The following is a 26792-nucleotide window of genomic DNA, read 5'->3' as shown; positions in this document are numbered from 1 at the left end:
GTCTAAGTACTCCTGGTGGATGTCGTTGACTTTTTCAGTCGGGTGAGTCATGGCGACGAACTATAAAGTATCGATGAAGGTCAGATCGTCGAGGGATGAACAGTGAGTCTCGGTTACCGATGGCTAAAGTGGTTTATACCAGCTGTTTACGGGGAAGTCTGGAGAAGTATGGGGATGGGGTCTTCCTTGAGCTATATCCTCCTTTTCAAGTGGATACGATGTGGTTCCCGGGAGCGGGTGGTCCACGACAATACGACTGGGGTCCAGAAACCGGAAAAGGGTCAATCTTCACACCATCTGACGGTCGCCGAGCTCTAAGAACTTGGTGAAACTCAAGTTCGGCTTTAACGTGTACTCAATTATAGTCTAGAGGAAAGGTTCAGCCCCTGGAATTCCGGTGGTGGTTCAAACAACATCCACCTGGACCACCACCCAGATTCCGACGTCACATCATCACCGAATTAAATTCTCCTAACACGGTGGACAGCTCACGGTGAATCTAGAGACCGCTTATTTGGCTGGTCAATGTGCTCTACATGGCCTGGGTGGATGAACAATACTGTTTGCTGTCGAGCCACAAGAAACATCCTATGAAATAATTTGCGATGGCTCAATCAGTCAAAAACTTGAGTCTCCGTGGAGGTGCAGTTGTCCAATCTGGACGAGTAGACAAGGAGATAAAAAAGACATAGTCGAACTGACTTGAACAATGTGTTTCTCCTATGTTATGCTAGAGTGTTTCAAATTTCCAAATTTCCAAGCAGTGTATGCCAACCACGTTCTATGGTGGGCTGGTGGACTTATCAATCACCTAACAAAATGATAGGTGGATATCGCTTCCGTTTCTCCTATCTGATATTCGAGCGAGATCAGACCCCTGATCTTGTCTTAACGATGTGTAGAATACAAGATGAAAGGTTTAGCCACTTGAATCGTTCTTTATATAGCGGCAAGCACAAAAAGCTATACTAGTGGAAATTTACCAGCGCCTTTGGAAAATACATTTTTGGGGTCATACTGTTTCTTCAAGGCCAGTACTCTCTCGAAGTTGACCCCAAAGATGTCTTTCGCTGATGAAGAGGCAATGCCTATGTCATATAGTCAGTAAAAGGAGACGAAATGAGCCTTGTGTGCCGCTACTCACCATCATAATTGCCATATTGCCCAACCCCATCTCCCGACCTCTCGACATCCTGGGAGTCTACGATCTTTCGAGCCGCATTCCTGGTCCATTCTCTGCACGCAATGTCATTTTGTTCTCCCACCCATCGTGTGCTGAAAAGAATATTGTAGTGCTCGCCTCGGTTGGCAAAGGACATGGCGGTCTGGGAGACTTTGTTCACCACTCTTTGAGAGAAGAACTCAAACAAGATAATGGTCTTGATGGCATCGGGGATCTCGGTGATAAATTTGAGGTAATCATCCAAAACCTGCTCTGCTAGCTTGCCGGATAACGGCACCGTGAACGCTGCGCCTTTTTGGGTTTTGCGATCGCCGTGGGTCGAGACCATGTTGAGCATGGCGTTGACCTCCTCGTAGGGCATCTGGCGCGTTCTGTCGACGATGGGCTGCAGGTCGAATAACGGTTTGTAGTAACTCAATGCTTCCTCCCTGGTGCCATTGTAGAATAGCACCGTCAGGACGGCAGGCTTGCGGGCCGGCGCTGGAGCTCCAATACCAAACACCATCCCACTTTGACCCTCGGTCGTGGCGACGACGTGGTTTGCGAATTCCACTACTTTCTCAATCTTGGACGTTGGAAAGACGAGCAAGCCACCCCAGACGGGATTTTCCTGCTTGTAACCGCGGAACGTGAAGCTGGTCACCACTCCAAAACTTTGGCCCGCGCCTCTTAGTGCCCAAAACAAGTCGGCGTTTTCTTTCTCTGATGTCTTCAGGATGCGTCCGTCGGCCAGCACGACTTCAGCTCCTAGCAAATTATCGATGGTCAGGCCATACTTCCCAGTCAGCCATCCATAGCCACCACCGAGTGTCAAACCTCCGACTCCCGTATGGTTGACTGTTCCTCCCACGGTGGCCATACCGTATTTGGCGGCGGCAAGATCGACATCCTCCCAAATGGTGCCTCCTTGCGCCGTGATTGTCTGGTTTTCGGTGTCGATGGTCACCTGGCGCATCTTACTCAGATCAACCACGAGCCCTCCTTCAGTAGACGAGGAGCCAGACGTGGAATGTCCTCCGCCCAGGACGGCAACTTCTAGACCCTGGTCTTGCGCAAATAGCAGGCTCTTGGCAATATCCTCCGCTGTAGTGGCTTGTACGACGACAGCCTGAACATGGAAGATCTGTAGTTAGAACCGGGTGATCGCTGATATTCGTCGGAGAAGGTGCTCTGACTTACGGCTCGCTTCTCAGCCGCCTCTGACCATCGATGAAGACTCTCGGCATATCCCTCTGAGTCCGGGGTTAAAATTTTCGACGCCTTCAACGACGCCCTCAAGTCTTGAACGGGTAGGCTCAGTTCGACTGAACCCATATCTGGCAGTGGAAGATTATCAATTCTTCAGGGCAAGCTTGACGTGTATTGTCTGTGTTGTTTGATTGCAACGGTCACGGATGACAATGCAGATCGCCGTCCTTATATGAGAGCAGCTGTTTACGGGAAGCTCTTTTCGTTGAGATCAGCCTCACCATGTACGGCTTTTAGTCATCCCAGTTTATTCACAGTTTGGCTCGAGTGTAAATGTTGCTCCATCTCTCCGATCCCCGTTCATAAGTGTGGACATTTCGGAACCGGGGTTGATGTGGTGGCGTCATACCAATCCCCACTACGGAGTAGTTAGATGCCTGTCTACGAATACCCCAGGTTGCGAGCCGAAGTCTACGGCTCCAAGACGCGGAGTCGGGTGAAAGTGAATTGATAACCTCTATGCAAAACCTCAAATCAGATGGAAATGGCTATGCTTCATTCCAGCTCCCTGCGGGTACGGCAATAGTCTACCCCGAACGGAGGGAATCATGGCTTTGAAATCGTCTGTTTTCCACATATCCAGATGCTGCTGCATGGATGTCCAACCCACAACCGCAACGCACAGATCTGCCTTTCTCGTCGGACTTTTGTCGAAGTCGAGCTGGGGAAACGTGTCGGTGGTGCTCAGGCAGTAAAACCCCGGCTGGACTTCGGCAGCAACATCTTGAGTAACACACTTCTTCATCCGCTGAATACATTCCCAATCTGCAACGATTTCCTCTTCGGTACGATTGCCCTTCAACGTCAATGTGGTGACATCGACACACGCGCTGGCTTTTAGTCCACCCACTTCAGACAAGGTAGGCTCCAAAACGGTTTTGATCTTGAGAATCTCAGGAGTTCCCAAAGCCAGAGGTTTCAAGCCTTCGATGTCCATCGTTGCACTATTATTGGACCATTCTGTTTTTGCACAGTCAACAAGGCCTTTCAAAGGATTGAATACATCGCGAGGACGTACCAGTGATCCATGTGATTGCGTTCTTGTCCTCCTCGGACCTTCCCCAACCTGACAGTACAAATCCCTCCTGCTCTTTGACTGCCTGAAACGCTTTTAGCAAATCTTGACCTTGTTGGTTGGATGGGTCTTCTGGTTTGACATCGTCTGGGACCGTCAAAAATACAAACTCGGTCTTTGCAGTGGGCTTGGTCATGTTGACTATAGATCTCGACTCTGTGTCTGGTGATGATGTCGGAAGGCTTCAATGGAAGAGGACAGTCCTCTAACTTGATGGACCATCAAGTATTTGATTAGATCATGTAAGCTAGGCAAGGCGAGCGACCCTGTCAGCCCAGTTTCGATGTATCGAGATCATGCGTCGCACTAATTACTCCGTCCCTTAGACAATCATTTCGCCAAGGGGCAGTTTGGTGCAGATCTCGGAGTTCGGGTGGCGGGTGGTGGTGGTTTGGACCTCGATCCGCTGAAATCTCTCGACTTGGAATGCACTTCAACCCCGCGATCTGTGATAGACTAATGCAAACCAACATGGCTCAGAAGAAAGAACAGGCGGACCAGATGGCGCTCTTGTTAGTCGTGCACCAAGCTCATGATGGTCGGTGATGTATTTGTGCTCGTATCAGAACCTCCTTTCCGTGGTCAGGGGTGGCGATCCGCGTCGGAGACAGCCGCCCTTCATCCGCATCATACTTACAGCCAGGACCCGAGGTACGAAATCTTTTGTGAAAGAGGGTAGATTTCAAAGGCCAGAAATTCAACTTGCCTTTATTTCTTAAGCAGAATGGGGAATAGGCGAGTTTTCATGCGTTATGCAGCGTTGTATGTTGAGTTTGAAGTCATCCGCTTACAGTAACTGAGGGTGAATGTGGTAGGATTATTTAGGCTTCGTTGGCGTGCAGGCCGAGGGGGCCTCGGGCCCGATGGCCTCTAAGAACAACCCCTGCATTCCCCTAAGAATCGCGCCCGTTTGTTTCTTCCCCGCACATTTCTCTCCCCACGTATGCCCGGAAAATCTCTGCTGGGGAAAGGAAGGATGGAATCGTATAAACCGCAGTTGCGATGCTCGCTTCACTGGTGCCCCACCAAGCATTCTCGCTCACACGTCTTGTCTATCCTACGTTAAAGGGACTTTTAATCTTTGTCACCAAATTCACCCCATTAGAAGTTCTCTGTAGCAAAGACCTCATGCATTCGTGTCCAGTCTGCCTCAAAAACTTCTCTCGCAAGTATGCGCCGATAAACAGCGACCCAAGTCAACCTGCTGACCAATTGTTCTAGAGACAGCTTCAACCGCCACATGAAGTTGCATGAGGCAGGTCGAAGTGAAAAGAGGTGGTCTTGCGATCGTTGTCAACGGTACTCACAGCTGGTATTTGGAGATCTGTGGTCGTTGTACTAACGAATCCAAGATCCAAAATCAAGTGTTCTGCTGATCGACCAAAATGCCTGGCTTGCCATCGCAGTTCTGCCGCTTGCACATATCCAACCAGGTCGCCAGCTGGCCGTATCACGAAAGATTCGAGTCAGACATCCAAACCGACGCCAACCACGTCGGCAACGGAGCTGTGGGATGCTTCAATCACGGATATAATACCCAACCCGCCAGACTTCACCACGCCGTCAATGAATTGGGCTTCTGACGGACAGCAACTAACGTCTGACCCGTCGCCTCAGCAAACACTCGATCTTTTCGGAAGTATGGGACCTCATAGAAACTTCTCAGAGGATCTGTTCCATGATTACGAAGTGCATGACCTTGATTGGATCTTTCAAAACATCTGTGAGGATGATGAAATCAACTTTCCCAGTCCCGCGGCAGAGCGAGACCTTCATAATTTCTCGACTTCTTCAGCCTCATTGGCCGAAACGCCTCTAAACGCTCAAGAACCTGCATCAACCTACCAAGAGAACGGTCCGAGCTCGGAAAACTGGCTGTTGGACCATGCAATGCTACCAGGGCGACCGCTCGCTATTCCGAAGCTAGGAGCAGATCGAGTGGATCATCAAGCCTTGGGCTCTCACTACCAAATCGAACGCATGACCCAGTTAGACAGAGAACGAGTCCAGCACTATATCAAATTATCCCTCGAACGACCCTTATGGAAGAGCATTGCAACCGATTATTTTCCATCCAAGGAGAAACTCGACCATTGTATTGACCTATTCTTCGCCAATTGGCGTCCGGTACGTCGAGAGCTGTGCTTTTGAACCTTGTGTTGATCAATCCTCAGGCTGTCAGTTTCGTTCATCGGCCCACCTTCGATCCAAACGGCGCCCCTGAGCTTCTCGTGCTTGTAATAGCAAGTATCGGTGCCCGCTTCACACGATTGAGCGGCGCCCCCCAGTTCGCAACAGCTCTCGCCGAAATCGTTCGGCGTCTTTCCATATCAGTGGTACGTCGAACATCTTTCTCACCTGCATGATCTCTGACACTTGTCTCCAGGTGGAGTCCGATCCTGACATCATCAAGTCGGAACCATATTTAACCGCACAACTGTTACTGGGAAAATACGGCTACTGCAGTGGCGATCGAACCCTCTTCAACAACAGCGAGTCGGTACGATGCTCTTTGGTCCGTCATGCAAGGAACACAGGTTTATTTTCTCCCTACAAGCCAACACGAACGGTAGAAAACAACACCCAATCTCAATGGGCGGCATGGATCTATTCCGAGCGTCGAAAACGACTTGGCTGGGCAATATATGTATGTCCTATACCATGTGGCAATTGTCATGATTGATTGGTCGATCGATCCCCAGTATGACTAACGCAGTGTACAGGAGTTTGATGCCTCGGTTTCATTCCTTCACAATCGACGTCCAACAATGAGCGTAGGTGATATCCGACTCAGTCTGCCCGAGGATGCTGCCCGCTGGGAAGCGACGTCAGCCCATGCTTGGAAGGCTCTTGTTCCTCGAACATCGACTTTCAATGACCCAGTTAGTTTCCGCATCGCTATGCGAAGTTCCTTTGACACCAAGCTCGCCTTGGACATTGAGCTCCGAGATCCCCAACATTTTCACCTGATGGTGATAACGCTGGCTCGATTCCTCTGGTCTATTAAGGAGTTGCAGAATTCCCCTCTCATGGACGTTGTGCCGGAACAATGGCCTCTCGTAGCGCACAAAAATAACCTTCTAGAAACGATGGACAATTACTCAACCTCGCTAAGCAACCTTCGAGCGACGGTCGATGAAAAAGAGCTGGCCCTTCAGGTTGAACGGACATCAATTATCCACATATGCCATCTGTACGGTGCCAGTGATCTCATGGATTGGCTTCCCGCCTTGCTGCGCACATCGGGGATGAATATGGCAGCCAAAGAACGGATGAAAATCTGGGGTCAAGAAGACCCGATCAGGCTGCGGAAAGTAGCTTATCACAGTGCCCAGATCATGGCCATTAGTCGAGATTTCCCATTCAATGCCCCCTACGAACCATTTCATCTATTTTACGCCGGTGTGGCTCTCTGGTGCGTCGCGTCATTACTCGCCGAACCAAAACACGACCATGTCGACCACGACAACCACGACAACCAACGGCCAATTTTTCTAGACCGTCCCGTCACGACCGGAGATGTTGAGCACCTGCGGATATCGAAATGGATTCAAGAAGGCGGAGATCATGTCATAGTCGGTGTTTATGGAGTTCCAGTTTTAGGCAATCCGCATAGCCCCGTGCAAGCACTGAATGAAACGATTCGAATTCTTCAGGACATGCGCAGCTGGGATTTGTCGATGGCTTTTGTGAATGTCCTACGGCAGCTGCTGAATAGAGAGTCGGCGCACTTGCAAACCCATCATCATCAGATAGGTGGAGCGATGCGCTAGGAGCATCATTAGTGGCAGGTATATACGAAGTATCCGTATCTAATTAGATGGAATATACCAGTCTTCGCCCTCTAATTCGTCCCGCCTTCAAATCTTCCAAACCCGACACAATCCCCGCCAACCCTCCATATCTCGCCTCGGATTTGAGAGGCTGTAGCTGTCCATTGCCGAGCAGAGATTCGATCTTGATGGCAAAGTTCTCGCCGAACGCAACATGGTCGTCGATCACGGGGAACGTTGGTGCGCCGGGCCCAAAGGAGAACGGCCTTCCGATGACGGTGAATGAGACAATTTTGACTGACTTGACGTTCTCGTGCTTCAGTGCTGGTCCAGCTGAGGTGAAGCTAATGTATGTTCCTGGCTCCGAGCCCATTGCTGCCGAACAGATCGTTGCAGACTGGGCGTCGGCGATACAGTCAACCGTGTACCGTACGCGTCCAGCCGTGAAGGCCTGCAAGGCTTGTTCGCAGATTTCGTCACGCTGTGAAAAACTAATAGTGAGCGATTAACTTCCTTTGAGGCGCGAAACCGTGACAGCAGAATTGCTCCTACGATGGTAATGGTGCCCAGAGGATTCAGGTATGAACTTACATAGTCGAAGAGTACGTCGGCACCAAAACTCCTTACCAGGTCGAAACTGTCCTTGGAGCACACGGCCATAACCTTCATCCCAGCCCTGCCGAACTCAAGATGTCAGTGACTGAATGACTGATAGTTTTGCTCTTCTTCATGGAAAACTCTTATCACTTACAACTTTCCCATCTGGACCAACATCAGTCCTGACGATGACGCTCCACCATATACGAGCAGCATTGGAGCGTTGCTTGACCCTTTGTCAGACTCTACGGGTCCATTCGGTCCGGATGCCGCTCCGCCCTCCCCTCCCTGCAACAATGATCCAGGCTCTGACGCCGGCTTCGGCACAGCAACGCCCATGACATGTTCGAGACAGAATCCCGCCGTAAAGGTGGGAATGGGTACTGTGACGCCATCCTCAAAAGACAAATCTTGAGGAAGATGCAGCAACACATGTGCTTGGACGACAGCATACTCAGCGAACGCGCCATCATCAGGTCTCAGGATGTTCCTTCCCTGCACCATTCCTGCGACACGGTCTTGAGGTTTCAGTCTCGTCACGTTCAGACCCACGGTCTCAACCACGCCCGCAAAGTCACAACCCAAGACTGTTGGCACTGGCGGAGCCCGGCCGTAGAGCATCTTCCAGTCATATGGGCTCAATGCTACCGTGTAGATTTTGACGAGAACCTCCCCTGGGCCGGGAACAGGAATGAGCACTTGGTCAACGACGGCGGTGCTTTGAGCTGTTTGGCGGAGTGCCTTCATGGTTGTTCCCCTGGCCATTGTGGAGAATCGAGAGCATGAGCTTCAAGCTCGGTCGGACTGTCGATTACGAGTCGTAAAATGATAACCACAGCCCGTTTGTTCCACCTATACAATCCCCAGCAAGATGGCCTTGCAGTCCGCTGGATAAAAGGCCCACCTGCTACCAGAAGGTGGAACTGTATATGTCGGTCTAGCTACGACTGCCCATTGCCGAGATCTGTTCCAGGTCACGTTTGCCCCTGAATCGCTGATATTATGTGGAATGAGTTCCAAAACACCGATGCAAACCAATCCTATTGCTCACCACACAGCCACACCACCTCTGCTCCGAAGCTTTTGACCCTCTTCGGTACCCACTCCCACTCACAGCTCCGACCGACATTGGCTATAGTGCATTTCCCGGGGTTCGGACTGCAGGATACAGTTTGCACGGAGAATCAGAGTAGATGAGAATATCTGATTGTTTTCATTTCTAGAGGAGATCTCGACCAGCATCCTGAGGATCAGCTTCCCCAGAGCAGCGTCAGTAAAGCGGCATTAATAGATAGGTTACAGATCAGAGCCTGTAACGAACCACGCTTGAAAGTCCCAACGGAATGCCGATATCAGATGCACAGTGCGTGTTTCATGAAATATACTTAGTCTTCACCTTCGATAGCTGTTTGTGTTGTTGTATCCTGGTATTGTCCACAACATCGCATAAAATCTCTAAATGTAGCTGTCATATAACACCTTGCACTATTCATCTACTAATCTATGCTTACATCCATCATATACTGGCAAGGGCGTACCGAGTTCGTCGGCCTTGATAGAAAGAGCCAAGAATCTAGAATACCACCTGGCATGACCCAGCGCGCCTCCAATATACCAAAGACCTGGTTCTGGAGACAAAATAGATCATGTTAGCTGTCATCGTGGATTGGCCCTGCTATATAGAGGCGATTGAAGGAGCTAGTAGTAGACTCAATCGATTTGGGAGTGACTTACGCGGCACAGGCTTGAACGCCCCAAGAATCTCTCCTTCCTCGTTGAGACCGAAACAATCGCCTCCTCGATCGGCGATATCTTTTCCAAAAATCTGTTCGACGTGGTTTCGCAGGTTGCCCAGGAATCCAGTGGCAAATACCACGACGTCGGCTTCGACTTTTGTTCCGTCCGCAAATTCTAATCCTTCTTCGTAGAATGAAACCGCGGCAGCATCTGATTTGACTTTGATCTGGTATGAAGTAGAATGTGTGAGTTTGAGCATGAAAAGAGATGAAACTCAAGGAGATCGACTCACCCATCCTTTGGAGATTTTGGCGGAGGTTCCAACATCGATATAGTGTCCACCTAGGCGAACATTGATCGCATCCTGGATGTCACCGTAGGGATCAACTTTGAAGCCGGCACGTTCAAGAGCATCCCATCTTTCAGGTTCGGCTCGGGCCATGGCATGAAATGTGTTGGCCGATGTGAGACGAGCAATAGACACGGGATTCGTGAACATGATTCGATCGCTGGCTTCAGTCGGTAGCTTGGTATTGTATAATGCTGCATCACCATATCAGATACTGCCAAACAAGGTCGATGCTTGGACTGGTAAATTGGGCTGCATGCGCTTGGTAAATTCCTTACTATGGTATCTTGCTTCAATATATTCGAGTGGTAGCACGACTGTGTCCCCCGAAAATGTCAGCTTAAGCTTCTGTGTAGTTCGCTATTGCCAGGATTCGGCAAACTGAGCTGAGAGTCATACTCACATGTTCGACTTCTCTGCACCATTGTGACAGTCATGCCTGTCTCATACATGTCATCGGCCACATCATGGGCTAAATTCACCGGTCAGCCACTCACTAGCAAGATCCATAGATCAAGCTCTATCTTACCAGTATTTGCTGTGCCCAAGACAATTCCAGCCTTGCCCTTCCACGGTTCAGCCGTACTGTAGTCTGCAGAATGCAACACCTGACCCCGGAATTTATCCTTTGAGTCCATTTAGCTCGAAACGCCTTTTTTCAAATTGTACATTGAGTGTATATTTACCTTGTTTGCGAGAAGTGGCACAACTGGGGTTTGGGATCCTGCTCCCGTGGCAATCACAACGTGTTTTGCCGTGATGACCATAGGAGTGTCTTTTCTGTTCACAGCCAAAGTGTAGAGGCCTGTTTTCTGATCCCATTGACCTGAAGTAACCGTCGACGACAGCCAGATGTTCTGTGATGTCATGAGCGTCGTTAACATATTGGTTATCGGTCTCCTGTCCAATTCTGATGACTTACAATCCCATACTTCTGAGCCCACTCCCGATGGCCCTTGGCAAGGTCCTCCTTGCCCAGATATTCTGGATAGGAGGGCCCAAATGTCCTATCGAAGGGTAGATGCGCTACGGTTGATGTTAGTTGATGTTGGTTCATGTATGCCAGAGAGGACTCACAGTATTCGCGGATCGTGTGAACTGTATCAAGAGCCAATAGGTTAGTGGTTCAAGTCGGTCACGAAGTGTTGACCCATGCAGACATGACTTACGTCTCGCAGACTCATATCTTAGACGCCACGCATCTCCAACTTCCGCATTCTTCTCAATCACGACATACGAGACACCGAGTGCTTGTAAACGGCCTCCAGTACAGAGACCTGCTTGACCACCGCCGATAACGACGGCATGAAAATGCTGGGTGTTGGATTTTGCAGATGTTCCATTCGTATCGGCAGCGTTGTCCGATAAGGGGTTATCATGAGAATCGCCATTGCCGTTCATCATAGAGTCTCTATTTCCATTCTGTCTGTGATCTTTCGATTGCTCTGATGAGATGCCATTCGAAATTGGTGAGCCTGGAGGCTGGTAAATATCAACATTTCCGTGACCGGGTAGTTGCTCAAGCACCGTTCTCAAAACCCAAATCCTCCATCCGTCACCAGATGGAGTTGAAACCAAGGACAAGAAACCCGAACATTCCGTGACAGGGTTTTTGGTGGTGAATCTGAACTTGCATTCCAGATACGACGACTCCGGACCAGTGGAAATGATTTTACCGCTCCCTGCAATGTATCGCCCGGACGTGGGTTGTCGATGTTCCTGCAATATCAACCACTGTTGCGCCACGTTGGTGTCAAAGTAGAACGTTCGGAATGTTCCTGTCAGTGCATAACTGTCACGCCACAAGGCGTCCTCGGTGAAGCATTCCTTGGTCAACGCGGGAAACCTCTCAACCATCGACTTGGCCACGGATTCAATATCTAAATCTGCGGGGATCCGCGACGTGGGCAACTTCCCAGGCAGTCGTTCCAAAATCGACTTCTTGGGCTTCTTGGAAAGCAGCGGTAAAGGATTTGCTGGAATTATCGCCATTGTGATTGCGGTTGCTGTTCTGCTGGCCTCGAAACTTGAAGTGGCGACCTGAGTTGGGAAGACAAGGTTGTGTGCTTGAACCAAGCCTAGATATCGCTTATCATGACGAGGACTTTACGCCTTCTATCCATTCTGATTCTCACGATTCCTAGTCTGCATAGTTAGCCCCATAGTCGATCTCGGAGATGTGGTGGCATATCCAGGCACCCGGTGCTCCGTGGATGTCAGCTCGCCCCGCCAAGCTGTTCCGTCCCTCAGTAAAAGAGTCAAGGTTTCCGGAGACCTGGGGTCAGCCGATGGAGGAAAGCCTACGCCTTGTGGGTGTGGTTCTAATAAGTTGTTACCTGTGCGGAAATCCATGATCTTTTCGTGCTCATCGGAGGCAAGGGAAAACTGGACTAAGTACACCTAACACATAAATTATACGATAACGGCTCACGGTCATTCCCGAACTCCCACAACATTGAGTCTTGTTTAGCCATCAAGACGCCCTTAGCAATGCTGAAGACGTCCATCTCCCTCGCCGCTCCTTCAGCCGTGTTGGGATTATTAGCCTTGGTACTTTGTTTCGTTTCGTGGGTATTGTTTTCGAGCTTTCAGAATTACTACCGCCTCCGACATATACCGGGGCCCAGATGGGCCAAACTGACCAGCTTTGGGGTTACATGGAGGTTCCATTATGGCAACGAGACTTTTGTCGACCTCTGTACTCGACTTGACAAAGAATACGGTCCCGTCGTGCAATGGTCATCCAGGAATGTGTTGTTTAGTGATCCTTTGGCAATTCCGACTATCTACGCCACTAGCAACGTTTGGAGGAAGGTAAGGTGTCTGGAGTGAAACCCCTGAGTCGTCCACGTGTTGATCATTACCAAATCCTAGGCTGTGTCTTATGAACCGGCAATTCCAATCATCAATGGAGTACTTCAAGATTCACTTACAACGACAAGAAACGAGGCTAAAGTTTCGGCGATCAAACGACACATCAACGGGGCATTTACTCCACGGGCAATTGGCGAGTATGAGACACATGTGGACGAAGGAATCAATCTTTTGAACTCGCGACTCCGCTCCCATGCACCCGTCGTCGACTTGGTGCGATGGATCAAATTCTTTGCCTTTGAGACTATCTGCCGAGTCGCCTTCAGCGAAGTCGATCTCGCCGAACACCAAGTTGAAACCATACTCGCGGGAGCCAGACAGCGATTTGATCATTGGTACCGATGGTTTGCTACTCCCTGGCTCGAGAGGCTCATCTATAAAAACGCCTTTGTTCGAGGAAGAGGGACGAGTCTCTTGGGTTTGCAAGCCTTGAAAAGAATTGACGAACGAGCCCCCAAAGCAGAAAGTGAGAGCAAGTCGGATCTTCTACAATGGTACCTTGAAAGCCAGACCAAGTCACCAGATTTGATAAATAAAGGAACGGTGGTCGGACTTGTCATCTCAACCATCAACGCTGGGGCCGAGACCACCGCATCAACCATGGTTCAAATTATCTGGTTTTTGTTGAACCACCCATCGCGGTTCACGGCCTTATTGGAAGAATTGAAATCAGCAGATCTCAAGTCGCCTCCCTCGTTCGAGTCGGTACAGAAACTGCCATACCTGGACGCTACTATCAAAGAGACCATGAGACTACACTCTGTGAATCAAGCGCCCTTGGAGAGAGAAGTTCCTCCCGGCGGCGCCCACATTGCCGGTGTCTACGTCCCGGGGGGCACGGCCGTTGCTTTGAATTTTGCTGCTCTCCGACTTCGTAAAGACGTTTGGGGATCAAATCCTGAAGAGTTTCGGCCTGAGCGATGGATCGAAGCAGACACGGCCACCAGGGCCAAGATGGAACGTGCCTTCTACGGCTTCGGGTTCGGAAAACGAGTCTGTATTGGCCAACACATTGCTTGGATAGAGATGAAGAAACTGATACCAGAACTACTGTTGAATTATGAGGCAGGTCTTCTCCCTTTAAGCAAACCATTTTGGACAACGCCGTTTTTGAAGGGCTGACAATGATTGCAGATGCGATTAGCGAAGCCGGAAAAGTCCTTAGATTATGAAACGACTATGGTCGCGCTTCCAAAGGATCTCTGGGTATCTATCACGCCACGGTCGAGATGAAGGGATGGGGCTTGCCTTGATGAAATGAATCAAGTTGTACAGTTGGTGTAGGGGTTCTTTTCTAGGCAAAGGAAAATGCGTTGCTAGGCAATGCACACTGATCGAATGTGTTCTAGAAACACTCTCTGTCATGGAGATGAGGATAAGTGACAAATGTAAACGGCAAGCCAATTCATCATTTATTGCATGCACTCCTGGATACAGAACTGACCATCACCTCTTGATCCAAGCGACAACTTCGTGACCCCATGCTTCCTCTGCTTCGATCTCAGATCCTAATGCCAAGGGCGGACTGATGTGATTGTGACCTTTGATTTTCAAATAGTCGACCTCGACACCCCTCTTGGCCTGCAGAATCTGCACAAATTCCTCCGTAGTTTTAATGATGTCGTCGGGATCCCATTCACAACTACTAAGCAACAGACGAGGCCAAATTTCAGCGGAAAATTCGCCTGATTCTTCGCATCGGTTCAGCGATGCGACCGGGGAACGATCATCCACGTCCTCTTGTAAGTATGCGGCAAGAGCCTGTCGGAGGGGAGCAGAGGAAGCTTTGAAACTGAAAAGCGCACCCAGGATGATCACGCCAGACAGTTTCACGCCTCCACTCCCAGCCACGATGGAGCGTCTGAACTCGCAAAACGCAGGCTCAAACAACCAATGGGCCACGTTGATCCCTCCAGCTGAGTTGCCGAAGAGATAGGCGTCGCATGGCTGGCCCTGATGATTGTCCACGATCCACTTGAGCGCGGCCTCGATGTCTTCAGCGCCCGTGGGGAACTTCCCGCCATGTTTGATGAGACGATAGTTAAGGCAGATGGTCTCGATGCCGGCGCCGTCGGCGAAGAAGTGACCCAGATTCTTGTAGAACAGGGGTTGGGCTTCGTTGACTTTGTCTCCGTTGGCGAAACCACCACCATGCATGAATACAAGAAGCGGTTTGGGAGTGTCCTTTTTTGTCGTCGTTATTGACGATGATTGATAGACGTCGAGTTCTTGACGAGGGTGAGGTCCATACTTGAACGTCTCTCGTTTTGTTTGTTGGATTTTCGATGCATTTTGCGCAATCAATGGTCCATAGACTCCATACGTTGGTAGGACCACTTGCCCGATAGTTCTTCCAAATGATGGTAGTTTGTCCATGGTTTGAGCCTGGCACTGATCTCGACGCCGAACACTGTCGTTGTTGAGATAAGAATATCCAAGAGAATCTAGAGAGATGAGTTGGTCAGAAGTAATGAGGCCATGTGATTAGAGTCTATAATGTTCAGCTAAAACACATCTCGAATAATAGTAGTCATTTGTTTTCTACGGTGCCTTGCGTTGTATGTTGTGTCATCACCATTGGATTGTGTTGCTGTACCACCACATCTCCGAAGTGTGATCGGAGGGAGTACGCTATCTCACGATTGCCTCCACGTCTGGGTCTTCCCAATCCCAAGAACCTGGTCCCAATTGACTGACTTGCCATTGAACTCTTCCGAGACTCCGTCCTCCACCAACTTGACGAACGCTGCAGCAGGCTGATCGGGTGACAGTAGCTTCCCACTCAACTCCAGGTCTTGCAGAAACTGGCTGATATTCTTTGAAAATCCAGCTGAGTGCGTTGTTAGCATCCAAGGCAGATCGATTACAGCAGATTCGCTTACGATCTTTGGTGATTCCAGCCATATTCTCGGTAGCCACTGCGCCGGGAGATATGGCAATGCTTCTCACCTGCGGTTCTTCCAGGGGCAGACATGAGCAGAAATAGTTGACCACTGCCTTCGTGGATGCATAGCAGGTCCAGGACTCAGTTGGGGACCAACAAACTCGTGTCGTTGTCATGAGGATGTTACCATTCACTTTCCTCAGCTCTGGCAGAGCTTGCTGAATCTGAAGGTTTGCATTAGACAGGAGTCTCTTCATGTGCATGCTGTAGTACATGTTGCAGCGCAGGAAATGCTCACAAGATCAATAGAGGAGAAGAAGTTGACGTCAAATGTCTTTTTCCAGTCATCGAGAGCAAGTGTAGCTAGCGGCCCAATCGGCCTGACCACGGCAGCATTGAGGATGATCGAGTTTATCTGACCACCTTTCTCGACTGCCAGCTGCACGGCGTGTTCATTCGTCTTATTCTGAGTTACATCTCCCTGAAGAATGTGAAGTCGTCCAGCGCTATCCTTCTCGAGTATTTCCAACTGGCGCGTTTGTAGATCGACGGCGACGATATGAGCGACTTTTGCGGATTTTAACAGTCCCTTGGTGATTGCTAGGCCGATCCCATTGCCCGCGCCAGTCAAAATCCTGGTAATACACGAATCGGTTAGAGTTTACAAGTTGGGAAATGTCCGCCTTGCAATTGTAGCTTACACAACTTCTGTGGGCCCCAAGCCCATTGTGGTCGTGTACGAGATGGTCGTTTTGCTGGCGCCGATTGAACAACGACGATCTTTCGTACCCAGGAACTCTTGCGAGTCAAGAGACTATATGCGTTCTGTAAACATTCTCGAAACTTTGACCACTGTCTTTGGGCACGCTTAGTACTCCGAATGCATTCTCACGCTACGGCAATGACCGTCCGAACAATATTGGCAGCTTTTCGGGGATACGTGGAGGGGAAGGCATCAGAGGTCATCACGGCCAAGAGGCCTCAAGGCCGAGGAGCGTGCACTTTGTCATCCACCACCTCAAGTCCGAAACTTTAATCTGTAGGCTCTTGGAGGCCTCTAAAATGAGTCAACTGATTTTCAATGATTTGAATGATTTCTATGTCTCTATCTGACTGAAGAGAAGGAGTTGTGGGAGGTCATGAGCGACGCTGGAGGAGAGGTCTGGATACCACACGTGACACCACGTGACACAACAGTCCAACATAATCTGTCCTGGCTACTGGGATCGAATTTGAACTTTCCTTATGTCTATGAACCACCTCTTGCACACTACTTATTGCGCGGACTGATTAGACTATCGTTCTTTTGTGGTCAACCGATTAAGCTTATCCCTTCATAAGAAACAACTTCTGTTAGTGACACGCATGGCTTAACCTATCACCTTACTTATTAGAGGCCTGGAGGTAGGCGTCGTATTCTTATTATACTGTACCGCGTAGCTAACCTATCATGGTTAGTGATATAAAAGCTTGGCGACAGCATGAAATATTTCCGATCCCAATTGTGATTAACTTCATCCTCTAATTCACACCTTTCCAGGTCGATGGTTTACTTGAACCAGAGTCTCATGCGACCTCATCAATGATCAGATATTCTTTCTGTGTATCATCAGCACTTCTGGCGTACAGGAGACTTCATACTAACATCTTACCATCTCGTCTCCCTCTAGACTAATCTCCTACAAGAAGTTTCTATAATTGTACGTTCTACCCCCAATCTAATGGTCTCATTCTCGAAACGCTCCCAAACTCCCATCATGATGACTTCAAGAAACTTCACTGCATTAGGAAGAGCCGGAAAAGGATGCATGTCTAGCGAAAAAGGAGGCATCGTCAAATGCCCTCCTTTGGTCGATATCATATCGTCCTAGCTTGGACTGTCGTCGATGCTTAGAACAGTTTCTCTGACAACACGCCTCAAGTCCCCCTTGTTTCTCAACGCACCGCTGTCTCTAGTTATGCCGAGGAACATCATGGACTGACTTTCAATACGCTATAGGTTTTCCCTTCACATGCTCTTATTCTTACGATGCGTACATTGCACGGGATTCTAGCCCTCCACGGCTTCCAAGAACTCCCGTGTGCTAGTGTTACATGGCTTCTTCTTGCAACGCTCTTTGCCACGACGCCCATGCTAGATGCAGCAAGAACGCAATGGAGTGATTCTTCCCATCGTGAAAGATCGATGGCGGCTGCTTCTAAATTGCTTCATTTCTATAGAAAGACAAGGTGCACCACTTTTGATCTCATAATCTTTAACCGGTGTGCGACTTCTTCAATCTGGTAGACCCTTCGTACAAACCGCGATCGATGGCAGCCGCGACAGTCAGTGTGCCTCCAATGACGGCACAAATTCCGGTCAAGAAACTGGCAAAAGTCTTTGGTCGCACCTCACGATTGATGACCTTCATGGGACTGATGTCGTAGGAGAAGAAGACGCCCGGGATGCCCCCGTGTGCATGAAGCCGTTCCTTATGCCCCTCTGCAGCATCGTTGCCGCCCGCCAATGATCTCTTATGTGACGTGACAGAGTACTGATGCGTCTCAATCGATCCTTGGCTGCCTGCACCCTTGCCCTGCATCCCCAGCGGAATGAGGTCCGCGAGGCTCGAGTGTTTCTTTAGCGATCTGTCTTCGTCCCAGCCAAGGGGAAGATATGAAGTCGAGACCACTTTGATAAAATACATGTAGGTGAACGCCACCTCGTCAGTCTCCTGGAGGTTCGCGTCGAGCGGATCGGCGTGATGATGATCACTCCATTTTTGCGCCCCTTCTCCGTCAAGCTGCGGCCCAAAGCGAAGCGAGTGAATCTCGTGGGTGAAGGTGTGGCCTCCTTCCACAGGCGATTCAAAGTAGTTGTTGAGGTCGTGGACGTGCATGTTGCCATTACTGAAGCTGCGCCCGGGGGCGATGTGGAAATTCCCGACGACCTTGTTGACACGGATAACCCCTTCGATCCGACATCCCTCGTTTCGTTGAGCTAGGAGCCGCTCGCCATAACCTTCTCTTTCACACTGCTCAACACCTTCTCCACGCCCGAATGACCAGCTATTTTGAGCGTAAGCCTCTCGGACCTCGTCACAAGTGTTGCAGCACCCTGGCTTTGCAGCATTCGGAGGCGCTGGGGCGGAGTAACACGAGCCGCAATAATTCGGGTCGAGATGGACGGCGTTGTCCTGCTGGTGTAGTTGTAGCGCCGTGGTATCGATGACTCGTGATCCCTCTGCTCTGGGAGATAGCCTGACTTTGTTCACCCCATGGACAACGCCTGTCTGTTGTTCGCCGGAAACGTCCATGACGTCGAGCGTTAAAAGTTCGCACGGGATTCGAGGGAAGGTGACGTTGAGATGTATTTCCATCTTCTCTCCTGCCAGGCCATATGTGTCAGTCTGTGAACAATGAAGGGAGTTTCCCACTTCAAGTCTGGGGTCCACCTACCACGTCCCTTGTCGACGATGAGCTCAGGCTGCACCAGTATCCTGCGGTAGTCCGCCCATTCTCCCCAGATCAAGTATAAGATGAGAAGAATCGAGGTAATCGTCACAACACCACCAGACGTGGTCCGTACCCGAGCGTCCTCCACGGTCTTGGTGAACGCATCGAGGCGGGTAAACCTCGATTTGACAGGCATTTTAATGATGAATAAATGTGACGCGCCAGAAGCGCAGAAACGCCACAGGTCAAGTTCCAAGCGTCCAAAACATCAAAGCATTATAGCACGGGATGACTGGTTGTAAGGAGAGTTGGGCTAGCAGCGATTCCACGCATTGTCTGTTCAAGTGGACAGAATGTTCGATTCGGGCAAGACGTGAGCCCGGAGAATTTACTAGGGGCCGGGAGTCTCAAGGGATCGTGAATCTCAAAGGTCCCACTAGAGATCCAGCCGTACACGTGACTATAGTCCTGCCAAGGCTCGGCCGACTTTCCACATCATCCATCACCCACAAACAATTCAGCGCCAAACTTTTGGCCAGGTAGCGACTACAATCCTGTAGCCAACACAGAAGATCTCTCAGAGTTCATTCAGGTCACACGCACCGTCAAGATGGCCAGTGAGTATGCGCAACAGATGATCGAGACTTGTAGACCTAACTAGTTGCAGAATCCAAGAACTCGTCTCAACACAACCAGTCGAAGAAGGCTCACCGAAACGGGTATGCGATCTCTCGTTGCTACACGGGCACCACCTGCGAAGAATCAAAACAGATCAGCTAACTGGAGCTTCTCATGATAGTATCAAGAAGCCCAAGACCAACAGATATCCTTCCCTCAAGGGCACAGATCCCAAGTTCCGAAGAAACCACAGACATGCTTTGCACGGAACGATGAAAGCGTTGAAGGAGGCCAAGGAGGGCAAGAGGGACACGGTGTAAATCGCGCATGGGGGACCTTTTCAAGATTTTAGCACGAAGATCGAGAATCGAGAATCGATACGACCAATATCAACGCATTGTTTTGCCGGTTCAACAACCCCGATCCACATGAGCGGCGACGGTCAAGATATTCGGATCTTTCTATCAGCGTCAGTGATCCGCGACAGTCGATGACGGCGACACTGTCCCGCTTCCTCGGATACAAAGAGTCGTGTCACCAACTTATCAGGACAGGATTGATCAGGCAGCAATTGATATACTCCAAGGTCATCCAAGTTTCATTTTCCTTGAGTTTGTTTTGGCTCTCCATCTCCCCCCAATTCCCGAAAACCCTACGGCATTTGTGTGTACAGCATCGTGCTTATCTACTTCCATGCGCGATGTCTGAAGGAAATTTTCTATCGTGCCTATATGAATGTTTTATTGCCTTCCAATTACCAAACACTTACCTTTCAATTACTGGTGGAGGATGGTGCATGGACGGAAGGCAACAATTGAAGCCCTGTTGAACCAGCAGAGTTGCGACTCTCGAACGCAAATGGCTCATTGCGTCTACAGGCATGATCCTTGGACCGCCAAGGCATCACGGTTGTAGGGGCTAATAGCCCGTCGACTATGTTGTGTACGTGAGCATATATCGGACGGAGATCTGTCTCTCCTTCTGCACAATTCAGAAGGGTAGCCGGTTGCCCTGTCTCAATGCCAGTCGCTTGACTACGTATGAGTCTGACTGAGCACTAGTCGCTACCACATCCCCTTCGCTCGCTATTTGAACACTGCGATACCCATCTCATGATCGTGCCGCGATTTCTACCCTCCAATCTCCACAAGCCAGGATCGACAAATTGATGCAGTGACATGAATGAGGAACTTGTACGAGTACGTGCATACATAGCCTGGTCTGGTCGGCTCTTCTCGCCTGAGGCTCTGTGATAATTGGCGAGGCAGGGGGCTGGTAACGCCATGATGAATGCTGGCCTTCGCACGTTGCAAGCTACAATTTAAGCGAGATGTCTTGAAGCAGGCCATGTGGTACTGTACGTGTATCGAGTAGAGCGAGACACGCCTAGACTGACCTTGGTCTAGTCAAGTTGAAACCCATCAAGAGCCACTGGCTAAAAGATGTATACATAATGCAGGTACATATCACATTACATAGGAAATGCGTAACTCTGATGGGTTTGCACATTCCCGTGGCACGGTCCCATGAGAAGCCCGGGTTGAGAACGAAAAGGAATGATTACACAAGGTTGATGTCTCTGTGCATGAGACCCATGTGCGTCGGGAAGGAACGGTAGGAATGGCGCTGCCCTTGCAAGCTGTAATGACTCGAACGAGTGTCTGCGCGGGACTGCAACATTTTACTGGGGCATCGAAAGCCGGGGTCGTCGAGTTATGGTGCCACCATGTAACCTTGTCTACTTCACTACTAGTACGCAGGAACGAGGATGGAATGACATCCGCGAAGGATCAAGCATTTCGGCGATGTTAAAAAAACTGAGCAGGGGAATGTGCGCTAGGGATTCATTCCAATCCTGGACTAGTTGGTCGGAGTAAGGTGTATCCACTGTTTCCAAAGATCGAGATATCATCCATATTTGTATGTACGGAGTACTGTAGTGAAGGGAGAAGGGGATGAATCGCCTAGTGGCAGAGGAAGACCTAGCATCTGAAGGGGATGGTCTGTTTTGAGGCAGGAGAAATGAGAAGATTGTTGACATGTAGGCTTCAGATGAGACAGCCACGGAAAGTCCGTTTTCCCTCCTCTCCTCCTTCCATTCGGGCCTGAAAAAGCTATTTGAAGTGAACGACCATGGAAGGCACGATCGAGGATCAAATTCACACCTCTTGCCTTTCGGTTGGGTCTGCAAATATTTAGGCTGTCTGACAGCAAGAGCCAAACGGCCGGACAAACGCTAAAAAAGTACGCTAAGTTGCACACTAGAACTGGATCCAAACTCTAAAGGTGCTTCACTTACGGAGTATACGTGAGCAGACTTCTACCCCGGCATTTCGTATGAGTACGAATATGCTTATGCGGTATGGAGACAGCGAGGATGTTCTTGCTGTGTTCCGCTAACCGGAAGCAGTCCGACCCTTTTCCACGGCTTTTATGCCGCATGCATGCATACATCCTAGGCACTGATAGTGTCAGTATGGCTTGACAGGGCACGTGGTTCAACATGAGGGTCTAATATCTGCAGTGCCTTGTACGGATACACGATTGATGGTTGATAGCCCTGGGCGGCGGGGACGTTTACTAGTACCCCCGTTTGGCTAGGGGTCAACAGACACATCCTCGGCTCAGGATGCCGCTTCTCAATCGACATATTAGCTCCGTATGTATGCACATGTTCATCATGTTAGGCGAGGGGAGCCCATCACTAGTATGTGTACGCGGATGCGGACTTGATGGACTTTGTAGCGGGGAAGTGGCTCTCATGCATCTCTTTGAGCGTCTTCCTCTGGCCTCGGCATACATGTCCAAATGGGATATCTGTAAAGTCAATATCATTATGTCCTCCGTAGTTAGGAGTCGCCTTAAGAAGGACATGGGATCAAGGGTGGGTGGCGTAAGGGTTTCGACCAAGGCCTTTGGTATTCCGTCATCTCACCCGAACACGTCAGTATTGTGAAACCTTGACCATAAGTACCCACTTCCCTGTCGCCCTTGGCCTTCTGATCAGTGCTTGTGCGTGGTGTCATCGACCTGAAACACCTTGAAGAACGTGAGTTCCTCATTAAAATGGCGTACTCGGTAAAACTTCTACACACAGATGCATACATAAGCAGGTCATGTCAGCCTGCTATCATTTTCAGATCCCCCTTTTCAGTCAATTTATCCCGTCATGGCAGATGAGCTTCAATCTTGGAGAGTAGTTCACATACTTTTGTGTACATAGACAGAATACATTTTGGCCCTGATATCCTAATTGGTCCACAAGAAGCTGAAATTGCAGATCATGTCCATCATCACCAACTTGAGTCTGGAGGATTGGACCATGTCAGCACTACTAGTCCTCAACAGTACTGAATGCAGCAATGCCCTAACCACTTGAAGATTTGTACATGCATCAATTCTTAAGACTTTGTGGCTTTCCACAAATTGTCAAGACTGGTCGGAGAATTTTACACCCCCGAACCCAGAATGGTAGCTACCAGGATGGATGATGATCGAAACCAGAAATTAATTCTTTTGTTATCCATGACACTTTTGAAATGGCTACATTCAGCTAACGCTGACTGATCTAAGTTATCAATCTCACATTACCAGCTCCATCCACACAGGCCTGACAAATAGACGTGTTATTGACCCGAAACCAAGGGACCCCTAGAGATTACTATTACTGTCAAGGGCCATGTGACTGATGGGTGGTGACTGATCTATCATGATGCTTGCTACCAGCATGCATGCCAGGAGAGGCAATATTGATAGGTGGTTTGAAAGCATATCACACCGGCGTCCGTTACATTCCCGTTGAGGCTGTGGCAGATCAAACCCGCGAAGACAATCATCCACGAGCCGAGATAGAACTCCTCGCGAAAAAAATGTGGTGAATGACGTAGAGTTTGATATTGAAACGCTTTGGTGCATACACGCTCGAGAGCCATCAAAGCTCTCATGCCCAATTCGGTGGTGTTTCTATGCTTCACAAGACGCTAGCTAATTGGCAAATGCTCGACAAAGTATATTGTAAGAATGTTTGCCACTGCTAGTCTTCAAGGCTCTGAATCTCACTACCACAGGCCTCTTATTCATCTCCTCATCGCCATAGTTTCAGATCGCTGTTATACATTGGTCACAGCCTTGCAGCCAGTGAACTTCTTAGATCTGTCCATCTAGTCCCGTCAAATCAGGACTCGAAGCGGCCGAAAGGGAAGGCCTGCGCAGCATATTCCTATCGATACAGATGAAGTCTCGGGTATATGGCCACCGAGACCTACTTGATGCTTTTCGCCGTGGGGCGTCGCGCTGTTTCCTCCAACCAAGAAAACTCAATATCAAAAAGATGAGCACCCGGTGCGCCGTCGCAAAAGTGACTGGTGTTGTATTTCCTGTCCTATCATGTTTGTCGATCCATGTATTCCCCAGTCTAATGATTGGTGAGCTTAGACCCCCTCAGCAGACCAGACTGCTCGTCTAGTCTGAGGACGTCAACCATCAGCTGTTGCTGGTTTCATAATTGTGTCGCGGAAAGTACGGGACTCGTGACCGATAAAATGAGCCATGCCAGCGTGTTGCACCATAAACCTGGCTTTGACTATGCTTGCACGATGCCCGGCGTTGGATGGCTCTGGCCGTTCTCGCGCAAGGCCATTTTGCAGATTCTTAGATGGAGATAGGTGGTCTCGTCAGTCTCATCAAGAGAACTTGGCCATAGGATGGCTTGATTTAGATTCGAACTCGGATGAAGCGGCGTGTGTCGACCTTGGGTCCCAATCCCGGCCTGGAGCAGAGGTTTGTGGATACGAAAAATTCGAGACTGGATTGACATATGTACGGGCCCCCCCGAAATAGTCTCCCTTCATATCAGGCTCGGGTGTATATGGTGAGCGAGCGAGTGGGCTCGTCAGCGCTCGATCTGGAGAGGTGGGTTTCAGCGTCGGATGATTGCCGGCCAATAATTCGTACGTACGAGGGTCTTCAGGCAACGGTCTGGCATCAGCCGAAACGAACTCGTTCTTTCGACGAAACCTGGTCCGGAAAAAGTCTTTCCATCCTTCGACCATTGACCATCGGCCGAAAAACACCAGGCACCAAAATCCACTCAGCTGTAGAGCCATCAGCATCCTCGCCATACAAAATCCAGATCAATGATGTTACTCACCCCTAGTACTATTAGAACAGCGAGGACGACAGCTTCAGATTCGACCAGATCTCTGGTGTACTGCAGGCATTGGTCCCTGCCCCCTTGTGTGGCGACCAAACACTGCAACCAAGATTCCGCCCTCCTGAGCATGTCTGGGTTGACTTGAGTGCTGTTGTCCATCGAAACAAAGACGACAGCAAAGAAGACGACCTCTCCAATGATGACTAGAACGATGGTTGCGCCGCGCCACTGGAGCTGCACGACCCTTTTCACCCTCCTATACGCTTGTCTGGCCGAGAGCGTTCTGACACTACCAGAATATGTTGGGGCCTGAGAGCTCGTATTGGTGGTCGTCTTGTCGTCGAGCAAACTCCGAATATAGACCTGGATGCAATATCCAATGGTAATGAATTGTAATACCAATGCCAGAGCCGCAAAGGCAAGGAGAGGGCCCCAAAAGTCCTGTAGCGCGTACTTATGGTTGATATGGCAGACATTCCCGAAGCGGTATGAAACCCCTGTCAAAGCGAGAGTGACGGTGAGGCCGGCGGCAGGGACAAGCCAGCCAAAGGCCAAAGCCGCGTAGAAGAAACGATCTCCGGGAACAACTTCCCAGCATATCTGCAAATGTAATGCCAATGCTCGACAAAAAATCCAGATGACAATTGCCCAGCCTCCAAAAAGCAGAAATGCGCCGCTGATGGCACAAGAGCCGTTGGACCTCATGTCGTTAGGGGTGATTTCGTTGAAGCATTGTTCTGGCTTGGTACCCAGGGGAATGATGAACGCAAGCTGTACGGTTCATGTCAGTGGAAAGGTTTCTCGGACCGGCTGGAGTATGCAATACCTCAAGAGATATGACGCTCAGCGTGGCACAGACACTTAAGTAGTGTCGGTGCGTGTACTTGACGGGGAGAACGATGAACGATAACACTAGGTAGACAGAAAGAATGAAAGCTGCTAAATTGACCCAGTTGGCAATGGAGGTCCTCTGTTCAAATCCTAAAGACGTTGAGTATTGACTCGAGTATGGCAGTTTGGTCGTGAGAGACTGTTGGTCTTACCCTGGGAATAGGTCCAATCCGTAACCGGGCATGGGAGACAGCAAGTTGCGTTTCCGAGTGCGGCAATGGGCATGCAAAATCTCCCCGAAAGAACTGCGTCAATGTCAGTGCCAGTCTCTCGGCCGTTTGAGACGGTGGGACGGCTACATACATCCCCCGGTCTCTGGGAAGAGAGCCTCCTGGAGGAATGGCGCAGGACAAAATCCGCGCAGATTCGTATCTGTAGGCGAAGACATGCCCACCACAATTGAGGCTATCTGCCAAAGGTTCAAAGCGACCTCGATCTCTACACGAGCATGACAGCGACGGAGCAAGCAGAATAGCTAGAACGGGATTTCTTGTTGGTGAGAGGGTTAGGACCGTTATGAGAAAATGGGCGGCAATGAGAAATGGCAAAGATGATGTCCGAGTAGAAATGCGGACAGGCTAGCATATGAATGACAGGTAACGGGACGCAAAGGAACCGGTGACTGCAGAAGTCCGGGGAGGGGCTCTAGACCTAAGAGTCAGGGAGAGGTGACGACTCACGAGAGGACAGAGGACGTGAACGAAATAGGCGTTATGACTAGCAGGAGATTTGAGCGGTGGGTATGGATTGAGGATTGGCGATTGTGGGCTCCGGGGTGTTGAGTGGTGTCACAGGTTTCTTTGCCTTGCAGCCCGTTTGAGGGAAAAGGGCATTCTGGTCAAAGGCATTCGACAAAAATTTGGTGGCATTTTGTGTAGAAGAAGCCAATTCCAGCGACGTGGGATCAGTACGAACAGTGTTGTGTGGAGCATCGTCAGATCCACGCTCCGTGTCGGTGGAAATGGGCCGCGGCGCT

The 26792-nt window shown here is 49.8% G+C and overlaps 5 protein-coding genes across 5 annotated transcripts; 2 read left to right on the top strand and 3 right to left on the bottom strand.

Annotated features, from left to right (window-relative positions):
* Window positions 1-4508: 4508 nt before the first annotated feature.
* On the top strand, window positions 4509-7279 carry PV10_07817 (uncharacterized protein; the record flags this gene model as incomplete). Its single annotated transcript, XM_016372762.1, has 6 exons — window positions 4509-4675; window positions 4728-4805; window positions 4859-5633; window positions 5681-5842; window positions 5893-6153; window positions 6230-7279. The coding sequence occupies 6 exons, from the start codon at window positions 4509-4511 to the stop codon at window positions 7277-7279; spliced, it is 2493 nt and encodes an 830-aa protein (XP_016222094.1).
* An 8193-nt stretch (window positions 7280-15472) lies between these two features.
* On the bottom strand, window positions 15473-16447 carry PV10_07816 (uncharacterized protein; the record flags this gene model as incomplete). The annotated part of the gene is made up of 4 exons (XM_016372761.1): window positions 15473-15666; window positions 15719-15944; window positions 16019-16355; window positions 16422-16447. 4 exons carry the CDS (start codon window positions 16445-16447, stop codon window positions 15473-15475), a joined length of 783 nt encoding a protein of 260 aa, XP_016222093.1.
* A 1251-nt stretch (window positions 16448-17698) lies between these two features.
* PV10_07815 (uncharacterized protein) lies at window positions 17699-19505 on the bottom strand. Its single transcript, XM_016372760.1, has 2 exons — window positions 19159-19505; window positions 17699-19087 (listed from the first exon to the last, which is right to left on the bottom strand). The coding sequence occupies exons 1-2, from the start codon at window positions 19349-19351 to the stop codon at window positions 17976-17978; spliced, it is 1305 nt and encodes a 434-aa protein (XP_016222092.1). The 5' UTR covers window positions 19352-19505; the 3' UTR covers window positions 17699-17975.
* Window positions 19506-20263: 758 nt separating this feature from the next.
* Window positions 20264-20602, top strand: PV10_07814 (uncharacterized protein; the record flags this gene model as incomplete). Its single annotated transcript, XM_016372759.1, has 1 exon — window positions 20264-20602. The coding sequence occupies one exon, from the start codon at window positions 20264-20266 to the stop codon at window positions 20600-20602; it is 339 nt and encodes a 112-aa protein (XP_016222091.1).
* A 3188-nt stretch (window positions 20603-23790) lies between these two features.
* On the bottom strand, window positions 23791-26468 carry PV10_07813 (uncharacterized protein). The gene is made up of 6 exons (XM_016372758.1): window positions 26120-26468; window positions 25969-26061; window positions 25752-25906; window positions 24923-25696; window positions 24731-24866; window positions 23791-24676 (listed from the first exon to the last, which is right to left on the bottom strand). The coding sequence occupies exons 1-6, from the start codon at window positions 26202-26204 to the stop codon at window positions 24456-24458; spliced, it is 1464 nt and encodes a 487-aa protein (XP_016222090.1). The 5' UTR covers window positions 26205-26468; the 3' UTR covers window positions 23791-24455.
* Window positions 26469-26792: the final 324 nt, after the last annotated feature.

Source organism: Exophiala mesophila, assembly GCF_000836275.1.
Source record: "Exophiala mesophila strain CBS 40295 unplaced genomic scaffold supercont1.5, whole genome shotgun sequence".
Taxonomy (NCBI): domain Eukaryota; kingdom Fungi; phylum Ascomycota; class Eurotiomycetes; order Chaetothyriales; family Herpotrichiellaceae; genus Exophiala; species Exophiala mesophila.
The sequence above is the reverse complement of the archived record's forward strand: the minus strand, read 5'-3'. Positions and strand labels throughout refer to the sequence as shown.